General features: G+C 47.8%; 1 protein-coding gene across 1 annotated transcript; it reads right to left on the bottom strand.

The window, feature by feature from the left end:
- Positions 1 to 1,268: 1,268 nt before the first annotated feature.
- Positions 1,269 to 1,697, bottom strand: LOC141028205 (uncharacterized). Its single transcript, XM_073506072.1, has one exon. The coding sequence runs from the start codon at positions 1,695 to 1,697 to the stop codon at positions 1,269 to 1,271; it is 429 nt and encodes a 142-aa protein (XP_073362173.1).
- Positions 1,698 to 11,781: the final 10,084 nt, after the last annotated feature.

The raw sequence follows: 11,781 nt of genomic DNA on the forward strand, positions 1-11,781 counted from the left end.
AAGTGCTACACGAGTCATTTGCACGGGCACACCTCACGTGAGTTGGAAAGAGGACGATTCCTTTGTCCGAGCTACTAGATTATTACTGTTGGTCCGGTATTTACCCACTAGGCCACTAGTAGATGACCAGATTGAGACCAAACGATCAAGACACGTGCCAGAGTAAAAGTATGCAGTACTCCTCTGCCGGCCCCGACCAAGCATGTAACCCGCTGTGTTTGGGTACACATGGCCGATTCGTCAGGTCCATGTAGGTCCATACACGGACAAACACGCGAAGAACTACTCCGTCGACGAATCTCCAGCTCGTAGAAAGAAGCGACGTGAGATCCGTGTCTAAGGCCAACTCCAGCACACGACCTTAAACGGACGTTTGTTTTGGCCTGCTTTCGTCCGTTTGGAGCGGTAATGGGGTCATTCATGTCTATTTGGGGCCGTTGTCATGTCGGTGCGCCCAACGCGCGACCGCATCTCAAATCATGTCCGGGATGGACGTGATTAAAAAAATGCAAAAACTGAAATAAAATGCCGAAAAAATAAGATAAATGCAAACATAAGAACATAATTAAATATCATGGCCATAGAACGGCCCTGTTCCACAGTTCACATAAACATAATTAACCAAAAAAACAAAAGAAAACCGCCGCCCGTGCGCTCCTGCCGTGGCCGTGGCCGTCTTTTCACGCGTCGCCGTTGTCGTCCTCGTCGCTCACGAGGTCGACGTAGGCCGGCGGCATCCAGAGGTGGGACGGCGGTGCCTGGTAGACGGGAGCTTGCTGGAAGGTGGGAGGTGCCTGCCCCCCCCCCCCCCCCGTGGCGACGCCTCGCGCTCCGGTGACCACAGTGGCGTGAGGCACCAATTCACGTCCCACACGGTGTCGGCCATGTCCGTGGCCATCCACGGCCAGCTCCACCGCTGGCCCACTGGGCCCGGGTGGAATGCGGCGACGGGCTGCTCCTACATCACCTCATCCCTCATCTCCAGCTCCGGCACGGCCACGTCGCCGGCCGCAGAGATGGCCATCATGGTCTCCAGGCCCTCCTATTGGCGCTCATCGTGCGTGTTCATGGAGTCTTTCATGACACGTTGAAGGAGCCGGCCTCCTCCTCCTCTGTCACGCGAGGAGGTGGTGGTGGCGACGGAGAGGGCAGCGGCGATGGCGTCGGCGTGATGCCGCGCACCACCCTACGCCCGCGCACTTGGGGAGGGCACGGCGCTCACGTGGCCGCTGCGGCCCCGACGAGGTGCCGGCAAAGAAGGAGGCACACTACGTGTCGTGCTCATCCCGAAACCACATGTCCCAGAGGGCAGAGTCGACGCCGTATCTGGGGTCGTAGTAGAGGTCGTCTGGCATGAGGCGGCGGCGGCGTTCGATCTCCTCGCGGTGCGCATGGCCGCTCGTCGGGACCGGCGGGATCGGCACCCGACCCACGGACAAATGCCAGTTATTGGGCAGGTGCACGTCGCTCCAGGGGAGCGGCGTCCTCGTCTCCCAATAACGACGGCAAACATCCGCGTGGATGTAGTGCAGGCCGCGCTCGCCGGCGGCTGTAGGGGCGATGGTGAACGCGGGAGGCGTGGGGGCCCTCCGTGATGGTGATGCGAGTTCAGCTTTGACGCTGCGGTGGCGGCAGCCCGAGGACAAGCCAGCTTCGCAGTTGTGCTCCCCCTTGCGGCCGGTGTTCCACCACCCCATGGTTGTCGGTGGCCGGCGAGCTCGAGGAAGGGGAAGGGAGAGCTAGGGTTTGGGTGTCGGGTTTCGAGGAGGCCGCGCGACTGGAGTGGGAGGGTGGACTGCGACCGGTCTATGGCTTCCCATTTAAGAAGGACGCCTACCGCGCGCCTGGGCGGATGACAAGTGAGGCCGACCGCGCGTGCGCATTTATGTTGGACGGTGGGAGGTAGGTGGCCGCCTGCCACGCGGCCCCGATGCGGACGAGCGGCGTGTCCGTTTCTGTCCGCGTGGACTCAAACCGGACACATGTTTGCGCTTGAAATGGGTTGGGTCGGACATAAAACAGACATGATGGGTCCAGTGCGTCACGCGCTGGGTCATCTGGTTTGTTCGTTTTACCCCAAATGAACGGGGCCGGACGGGATATGGTCGCCCGCTGGAGTTGGTGTGAGATTCGCACGAAGACTTGATAGCTTCTCCGGGACCGACGATGTGGATAGAACAGACCGATAGTCAAGGCATAAAAGAGCTGGGTGGACAGCAGTTAACGAGAGAGATGACACGACATATTGCCCGCACGTGGCCGCTGTGGAAACTAGTTTTTCGAGTCGGCCCCTGGCAAATCCATGGGTATATCAACGTATCATCAAAGTCACGAAAATCTTACAGGTCAAGCAAGATGACGAGACTGGCACGAAAATCTTACGGGTCGCCACGCTGTACGCCACAACAAGAGAGGGATTGTGTGAGCGTGCGTTCAAACGGCCGCCGGTCCTTAACTTCCAAGACAGATTCAACCTGTGCCAGTTTCATCCTTCTTCTCCCTGCCGGCGACAGCGCACCGGAGGCCGGCCGGGGTAATCAACGTCGTCACACAACGGCCAAATTAATCTGTTTGCTTTGCTCTCTGCTTGCGCACGCATATACTATATTTTTGACCATCAAGGAAAGAACCCTCGCACGTACGGATTTCGCATTCGTACTTTTCCCCCTCGCCCATGCATGCATGCATGTTGTAGGAGTACGTAGTTGGTATAATCGTGGAGTTTTTCTTCTTCTGTATTCTCTTTACCGCGGCAGCGATGAGTAATTGGCCGATTCAGAAAGAGGTGACATTCGTGTTGGTGGCTGTTGGAGCAGGTCTCTCCTTGAGAATGTTCGATAGTTATGCATGGTGCAAGCCAATTCTTCAGAATTTCTTGTGAATTAAACGATGTAAGTGGAGTAAGAACATTTGAAGCTTTCTTGGACGCTTTTAATTAGCTATACTAGTACTCCATCCGTTTCTAAATATAGGACATTTTTTAGATTTAAATATAAACTGTATACGGATGTATATAAACGTATTTTAGAGTATAGATCACTCATTTTTACTCTCTATGTAGTCAATATTGGAATCTGTAAAAAGCCTTATATTTATAAACGGATGGAGTAGTACTACGCCCCTAGCGTTGCCTTTACAATGACTTTTATGGGCTGACTTCCCTACGGTCATTTTCTGTGAGGATAACTTTCGATCTACTCATGTACTGTCAAGGTAGTACAAAGAAGACCAAAAGTAAAAGATATATTTAGGTCCGTAGACCACCTAGCGACGACTATTAGCACTAGAGCGAGCTGAAGAAGGCACAGTGGAGGGACCCAATCCTACACTGCTACTCCGGCACGGCCTAGCCAGACTTCAACAAGGGCCGGTACAAGCGCGATGATGCATACGAATTCACCCATGGGGTGTTCATGTTGAGTGTTGGCTCCATCTAGCGCGATACTACCGGAGGCAACCATGCAAGGACGGCAATGATCGTCGTGTCTGATTCTTCGCAGAAAAAACAAACCGTAAGCATTTTGAGAGCTACCTAAGCAAGGGCATTAGGTCGTTCTCATTGACCGGCAATCTCGGGTCGCAATAACCGCAAAACGACATGCTCATCTTTGCGGTCTCCGCAACTTCACAACTCTGCGTAGGGCCCAGTCAATTCAGCTCACATGATGCGGCGGCATTAGGGCGTGACACCTCGAGGCTAGTGGTTTAATAGCGGGAGGAGAAGTCAGCAGTCGAGAGAGAGTTGGCCGGCCCGGGAGGAAAAAGAGCTGGCGCTGGGAGGAGATTGGGCACGCCACCTCCGCTGGTTACTGCATGCATGAAGGAAAAGGAAGAGAAGATATAATACATATGAGGGAGAAGGAAATGCGGATAGCTTTGACTCTGTTTTCCCATAAAAGATACATGGGGGCTGGAAAACTGTTGTGGCTCGTTTGATTGAAAATGAGTGGACGGGGAGCACTAATCAGAGCATATTGCGGAGTAGCCAAGCCCCGTCAAATATGTATGCCCCTGTTGGGCGCCCGTTTGATATCCGAACACCCCCGAACGTATGCAGGAGAAATGAGCTTTGACCTTGAAGATGACCTTAATCATTTGTCTGATTCATTTAAATGCATTGTAGCCCGTAGCTGACGATGAAGAAAGTTTATGTAATTCTATTGTTGAGCTCCTGGAGAATCCACCTGACGGAGTCGAAGACAAACGTCCTACCCCAATCCCCATCATGCCCATGGATCATCGTGAGTTAGTTGTCAGGCTCTGCAATTACATTATGTCGATCGATGATGCTGAGTGTTTGGAGCATGCGTCATTTATATAAATATGTAATGTTCAGGTATACATTATTCTGATTTACCATCCATTTTTCAGGAAGGAATGAGTGTAAATCTCGACACCCCATCAATTGGGCTTAAGTCTCAAAAAACTTAAAGACATACTTACATGGAGCAGTATATGGAAAACGATTGTTTCAACGTAGTCGTGCGTATATTGTCATGTGATGAGGGATTACTGATCATAGACCCTCCTGTACACTTCATGGACCTAAAAATTTGTGGAAGTTGTCATAATTGTTTGTTCAGTATCATTAGTATTAACATGTTCCTAAATAGTTTTTCTTACTAAGTTCATGATGTTAGATTCAACGCGATAACAGAAGTTTTGCGTGAAGGCAACTATTCAGATGTTGGCAACACTGTTTGATATCTAGCCTGGTATAGACAACAACATCTCATTGTGCAACATTGATTGTAAGTAAGGTCTTTTGTCAATTGTTGTCATGGTTTATTGTTTTTTCTAATAGATACCATATATAGATTTGTTTTCCATACTCATCGACCGAGACATCTTGCATGTCATCGACAAACATGCACGCCGTGTATATATTGTGGACCCTATCCATACATAACAGTCGCCGGAGGTTAAAACTTTGAGACATTTAGTGAAATTATAAGGATTTGCGAGGGAATTCAAAGACGCACTCGAAATTAAGCAACTTGGCTGGAATTCCGATATATCTAGATGGCAAAGTTTGTTTCCGCCTGGTATTCCAACGAGCATAAATGGGTATAAATTTATATATTTCATTATCATAACATTCAAAATACAAGAATTTATTTTTGTTATCATGATATTTGAGACTTGCAGGGATGTGTCTACTATTTTATTTTATTTCTTTATGCTCTGATGGAATGATAAAGAATTGGTTCTTCCGGTTTGCACGATGAGTATTCTCGGTTACAGATTTAAAAGACCTTCGACGTGAAATATTCATGCTAACTATATTTATTGCTTTTGCGGGATGGGTATGAATTAAGGAAAAAGATTTTATTATACTGGCTCAAATATCGTCAAATGAAACAATTTCTTAATCGCATGAAGCAGATCTGAATGTTTAATGGATTTTTAGGATTGATCATCACTCTATACGTATGCATCTTGAATTTGCTTTTTTTTAATTTAAACTGTAATTTAAGTGGACTTCAGTTATTATCCGATTGTGCCCGTGCTATCTTGTCTCTACATATGAAATTAACATGCATTATGTTTATATAAGTCCAGTAAAATATTTCAAAAACCCATGACAACCCACGAACATTCTTTTAGTAACTACGTGGCTGGGGAGGCGTTTGCTGGCACGTGTAACATGCACGGCTCGCCGCGCCGCTCCAACGGCGAAGCATAGCCCTCAACATGTAAACAGAGGACATTGCTAAGCGTAAAGGGCCGAGACAAAGTCAGACGCGGAGCTGAAAGCAAGACGAGCCCGCCTGCTCGATCGGCCACGTCACGTCGCCGTGGACCCTATCTAGCATCCGTAGCCGCCCCCTCCCCATTACGCGGTGACGGCCGGAGCGTCGGAGCTCGACCGGAGCGGTGACGGTGTGGGAGCGTGAGCTTGACTTAGCCATCGCCTTTGTGGTCGGAGATGCATGCGTCGCCGGCTGACTAGTGGAGTAGGCTCTTGTTGCCGGTGGTGAATTTGTGGCGGACCTTGACTAGCTTATTCCATGGCGCCACGTTTTCTCACAAAGCCAAATCCAAAGCCAGCCTTCCTTTCTTTTCCAATCGAGACTCACTCATGCATTGTAAAAGTAAGTCGTACCCAAGGTGTTTTCCTCGCTTTAGCCCGTACTCATTCGATTATAAAATCAGTTGGTTCAGCACGGATCCACTCATGGCGTTAGTTCGTACTCCCTTCGTCCATAATATAACATAACTTGAAAAACGTTTTTATCTTATGAGACAAAGGGAGTAGTTAGTAAAAAGTGTACTATGCGTCTAGTCTAACCAAACCACCGGGGAGTAGTATACCTTTGCTGTGGCTGATTCGCAAAGGTATGTCCCTAGCTAGTCTAAACCAACCACTGGAGAAGTACTGAAGAATCTCATGCGAGATCCTTGCTTCTTGACTTCTTTTGGGTGAGGATATAGAAACTATCCGAGGGACAGCAACCAAGACAGAACGGCACAAATCATGCGCATGCTGTGGGCGTATGTATGTATTCAACGTGGTTGATGGCGTTTGTTCGTACTAAAAAGGTATGCCCCTAGCTAGTCTAAACCAACCGCTGGAGAAGTATTGAAGAATCTCATGCGAGATCCTTGCTTCTTGACTACTTTGGGATGCGGATATAGAAACTATCCGAGTGATGATAGCAACGAAGACAGAACGGGACATAGCATGCACTCCCTGTACTACTACGTGCTGGACCTTTACCGTGGGCGTATGTATCAACGGGCCGGACCCATCAGACCATCAATGTCTCGCCGGATTATTGATCGGCCGGGCGCGCGCGCGGAGACCGAAAGGGACGGTCGCGACGCCGTACGCAGCAAGAGATGGATGGCAGCCGGGGCATGCAGGCGTGCGTTCACACGGCTGCCGGTGTTGAACCTCCAGGCAGGCACATTCATGCATGGAGCCCGTACCGAGACCACGATCGTTTTCTCCGCCGGCGGCGGCGCCCGCCTTGATCAGACGCCGGGGTAATTCTTCTTCTTACGAAACCGCTAAATAGTTAGTTAATCTGTTTGCATTTCTCTCTGCTGTCTGCTCAGCATCCTGAACTGTTTTCTGTGCGTGTCACTGTCGCCAGACGGCATCGGAAATGTACAATGTTCCTCTAGCTTGCTTCGGGTGATACAGAGTACTGTACGTACGCGACTGGATCACACCTCTAGTATTCAAGTATGCACTGCTTATAACAGATAATAAGAACTGTGTACGTGTCCGGCCGTCGGTCGTCTGCTTCGCAAAATAATCAAGTCAGATACTGACTAGCTACCCGCAAACGGACCTATAATCATGTTTATCCGTACGGCTCTGCCCTAATTAAAAGGGAAACGTTTCCAGCCGGTGCGCCGGCGGAACGTTTCAGCCGGTCGCGCACGAGTCGTAGATGTAGACTGAAATTACCTGCACATCTGCTCACACGCGCCCCCCGCACCGTTCTATCCAGCCCCACCTTTTCTTTTGGTCCACACACGTTCCCCGCAGCCCTGAAGCTCCTGGACCACCCGTGTCTTATCTTCTTCCCCATAACTTTTTCTCTCTTCCATTGCCTGGCTACTCTGTTTCCATGGCGCTGTCATGGATTTTTCTCAGGCCGTCCTCCTCTCATCTCTTCTTTCCTCCACCTTTTAGTTGTGTGCTGGGAACAGAGCTATCCTCTGATGCGAGCGATGGCCGGAGCTGAGCGGGCTGCAATCACGACGGTGCTGCAATCAGCGCTTGTCGCCATGGCCGTCCGCAACTGATTGCGCTGCTCTCCATGGCCGCCGCATCAGATTTTTGCTACAACCATGCTTTGATTTTGCTGAAACCAGTCCATGTTTTTGCTACCACCCACCCCCACACCCCCTCCCCAAAATCTGCTACCATGGTAATTTATGCTGGAACCGGTGAACCATTTTGCTACATCTGTTTTTGCTTTTGTTACTACCGGTGTTTTATGGATTTTTGCTACATCCATCTCCATGACATGGTCTGTTTTTCCAATCGATTTTTGCTACAACCATGCTTTGATTTTGCTGGAACCAGACCATGTTTTTGCTACCACCCACCCACCCAAAAATCTGCGACCACGGTATTTTTTGTTGCATTTGTGTTTTTTTGCTGGAACCATAATCAGATTTTGCTGGAACCATGTAATTTTTTTGCGACAAGCATATCAATGTTTTGCTGAAAACCATCTCATTTTTTGCTGGAACCATAATCAGATTTTGCTGGAACCATGTAATTTTTTTGCGACAAGCATATCAATGTTTTGCTGAAAACCATCTCATTTTTTGCTGGAACCATAATCAGATTTTGCTGGAACCATGTAATTTTTTTGCGACAAGCATATCAATGTTTTGCTGAAAACCATCTCATTTTTTGCTGGAACCACACAATGTTTTTGCTGGAACCATATAATGTTTTGCTGGAACCTTGTTTTTTGCTGGAATGTCTCCGCTTTTTTGCTACCCAATTCTTTCTATTTTTGCTTCCATCGTTTTTAATTTTTGCTGGAACCAGCCTCAAAATTTGCTACCAACATATTTAAATTTTGCTGGAACCGGCAATTTTTTTCTTCAATGAGTACTGGAGGTTTTTGTTGCTTTTGTTTTTTTGCTGGATGTGGCTTTTCCGTTTGCTACAATCGGCTATGCGGGATGCTGGAACCTCTTTCAATCGATTTTTGCTACAACCATGCTTTGATTTTGCTGGAACCAGACCATGTTTTTGCTACCACCCACCCACCCAAAAATCTGCGACCATGGTATTTTTTGCTGCATTTGTGTTTTTTTGCTGGAACCATAATCAGATTTTGCTGGAACCATGTAATTTTTTTGCGACAAGCATATCAATGTTTTGCTGAAAACCATCTCATTTTTTGCTGGAACCATAATCAGATTTTGCTGGAACCATGTAATTTTTTTGCGACAAGCATATCAATGTTTTGCTGAAAACCATCTCATTTTTTGCTGGAACCATAATCAGATTTTGCTGGAACCATGTAATTTTTTTGCGACAAGCATATCAATGTTTTGCTGAAAACCATCTCATTTTTTGCTGGAACCACACAATGTTTTTGCTGGAACCATATAATGTTTTGCTGGAACCTTGTTTTTTGCTGGAATGTCTCCGCTTTTTTGCTACCCAATTCTTTCTATTTTTGCTTCCATCGTTTTTAATTTTTGCTGGAACCAGCCTCAAAATTTGCTACCAACATATTTAAATTTTGCTGGAACCGGCAATTTTTTTCTTCAATGAGTACTGGAGGTTTTTGTTGCTTTTGTTTTTTTGCTGGATGTGGCTTTTCCGTTTGCTACAATCGGCTATGCGGGATGCTGGAACCTCTTGTTTTGGCGAAGCTGCAATGCCGCATGAAAACTGGTGAAGGAACTGCCTGCGCGCTTTGGTGTTGCAACCATGAGTGGTGGAGCCACAATCCTTCGCTGGCAGTTTTCTCATGAATTTATCGAGCTGCAATCCGCCCACATGGAGTTGCGACAATTTCGTTTTGCGTGGGCCATGGCCACCACTGCACTGGTGGGAGGGAAGGGGAGAGGAAAGCTGCAACGGGCGAGCGAGGACGGAAAACTCCGACCGGCGGCGAGGGCCGCGAGGTTCGTCCTGCGGTGAGGGAGGGTGGCGGGAGAGGAGGACGGTCGGAGCTGCAGCGGGCGCGCATGGTGATCGATTGACGGGGGCGAGGGGATTTTTTCTCCTACTGAGTTGGGAACAAAGCAGAAGGAGATCCGACGGCTAAATTTCATCGAATCGGACGGCGTGGGTGCGACCGGCCGAAACTGTTGGGCCGGTCGACCGGCGTAGAGCGTTGCCCGCTCTCCAGTAGATAACCTGGCCTGGTAATGAGGCACGGGCACCAGATACACATGCTAATTTTAGTCCTGCATCTTCCTCCACCTTTCCCGGCCACGTGCCATATGTATTTCCTCCGTTTCAAACTACTCGTCGTGGTTTTAGTTTAAATTTTTCGGCCACGCTTCATATATATTGAGATCTTTAAAAAGTCTTATACTCTTTCTGTCTCAAAATAAGTGTCCCAAAATTAGTGCAATTTTGTACTAAAATTAATATAAAATTGAGACAATTATTTTGAAGCGGAAAGAGTACTTAGGAACGGAGGGAGTACCGTATAAGCCTATCACTTTTGACAAGATTACTTTATGATCCATGCATATCATGCCTTCATAGCCGTTGGACAATTGGAGAGCAGGTCGCTCACAAACGATTAACTGATCAAACGAATGTTCGGTGGTCATGATGCATGCAAAGTCTTTTCATAGAAAGGGCATTATACTTTCCACTGCAACAATACCGCGAGAAACAAGAATTGTACATGAACTTAATTTGGAACCATGCATGAGACGACCGGAATGAAACGGAGGAACATAGGGAAGATCTAGAACTTTCAAAGCTTTCTTCGACTTCACTTTCACGTTGGCACCTTGAGTTCGTGGACACGGTTGACATTTCGTGAAGACTTTTTCAGACTAGCCACAATGGATAGTAACATGGACTAGTAACATGTACTCCCTCCGTTCCTAAATACTTGTCTTTCTAGGCATTTCAACAAGTGACTACATACGGAGTAAAATGAGTGAATCTACACTCTAAAATATGTCTACATACATCCGTATGTGATATTCATTTGAAATGCCTAGAAAGACAAGTATTTAGGAACGGAGGGAGTATATGTTACTAGTCTATGTTATTACCTCTATAGTAGGGAGTAACATATGAGTGGTAACATGCAACACTTTATTTATTAGGCTATAGACACATCTTGCCTTGAGATGTGTGATGTTACTCATATTACTAGTAACTAGCTATGTTATTACTTTATTCTTTTACTTCATTTATTGCTTGCCACATCATCCATTTTATCTAAATATGTGTGATGTTACTATCTATGTTACTCCCACCATGGGTAGTCTCATACATACTCTGGGTCAGTTTCAAGGGTATTCTGCTGCTAGTGGCCAGCTGCTGACTCTCTGAGAGCTATAGGGGTATTCAAAGGCAAGGGTCAACGCCAGGACATGAATGGAAGGTGGAAACAGCTTTCTATGGGTTTGGCGACTTGCATCGCATGCATGCGACTTTCCAACGTTCGTTAGGCACCGGCATGGCGGCACCAATCGGTTGGAACACGTCTGGTTTGAGACTATTACCTTGAAGCTCAACTAATTTTGAAAGTCAATGTCGTTGACCTAACGCAAGCAACCGAATCCGCAAAGACGAAAGATAGCAGGAGATGCAGTTGCTGCCTGCACGCGGAACTCGGATGTGGTCACGTCGCGTGGATGCGGCTCCACTTCTCACGATCCGATGGCCGGCCGGCGACTTGTGGTGGTCTTTTGCCAAAGTGCGAATCCATGTGGTACGTTCTTTTGCCAATCTTTCCCGGCAAGATTCATGCATGCAAGTGATAAACGAGTCATTTGCTTGTGGTGGTCTTTCGCTACTCCTCACGTGAGTTGGAAAAGCGGAATGTTCCTTTGTCCGAGCTAGATTTTTAGTGGGTTCACCCAATATTTACCCACTAGGCCACTAGTAGATGACAAGACTAAGACCGAACGATCAAGCACGTGCCCGAGTAAAAGGATAGGAGCACTCCTTGGCCGGGCCCAACCAAGGGTGCTTGGCTATGGATGGCCGATTCGAAAAGTCCATAGATGGACGAGCGATGTGGGATCCGTGTCCGAGATCCGGATGAAGACTTGGTAAGTTTATCTGGGGACTGGGGCTGACGATGCGGATAGAAC

This window comes from Aegilops tauschii, unplaced genomic scaffold (genome assembly GCF_002575655.3).
Source record: "Aegilops tauschii subsp. strangulata cultivar AL8/78 unplaced genomic scaffold, Aet v6.0 Super-Scaffold_267, whole genome shotgun sequence".
Taxonomy (NCBI): Eukaryota; Viridiplantae; Streptophyta; class Magnoliopsida; order Poales; family Poaceae; genus Aegilops; species Aegilops tauschii.

What these genes read in the sequence shown, in the direction of transcription:
- LOC141028205 (XM_073506072.1), bottom strand. Translation starts at nt 1,697, where the DNA reads ATGGGGTGGTGGAACACCGGCCGCAAGGGGGAGCACAACTGCGAAGCT.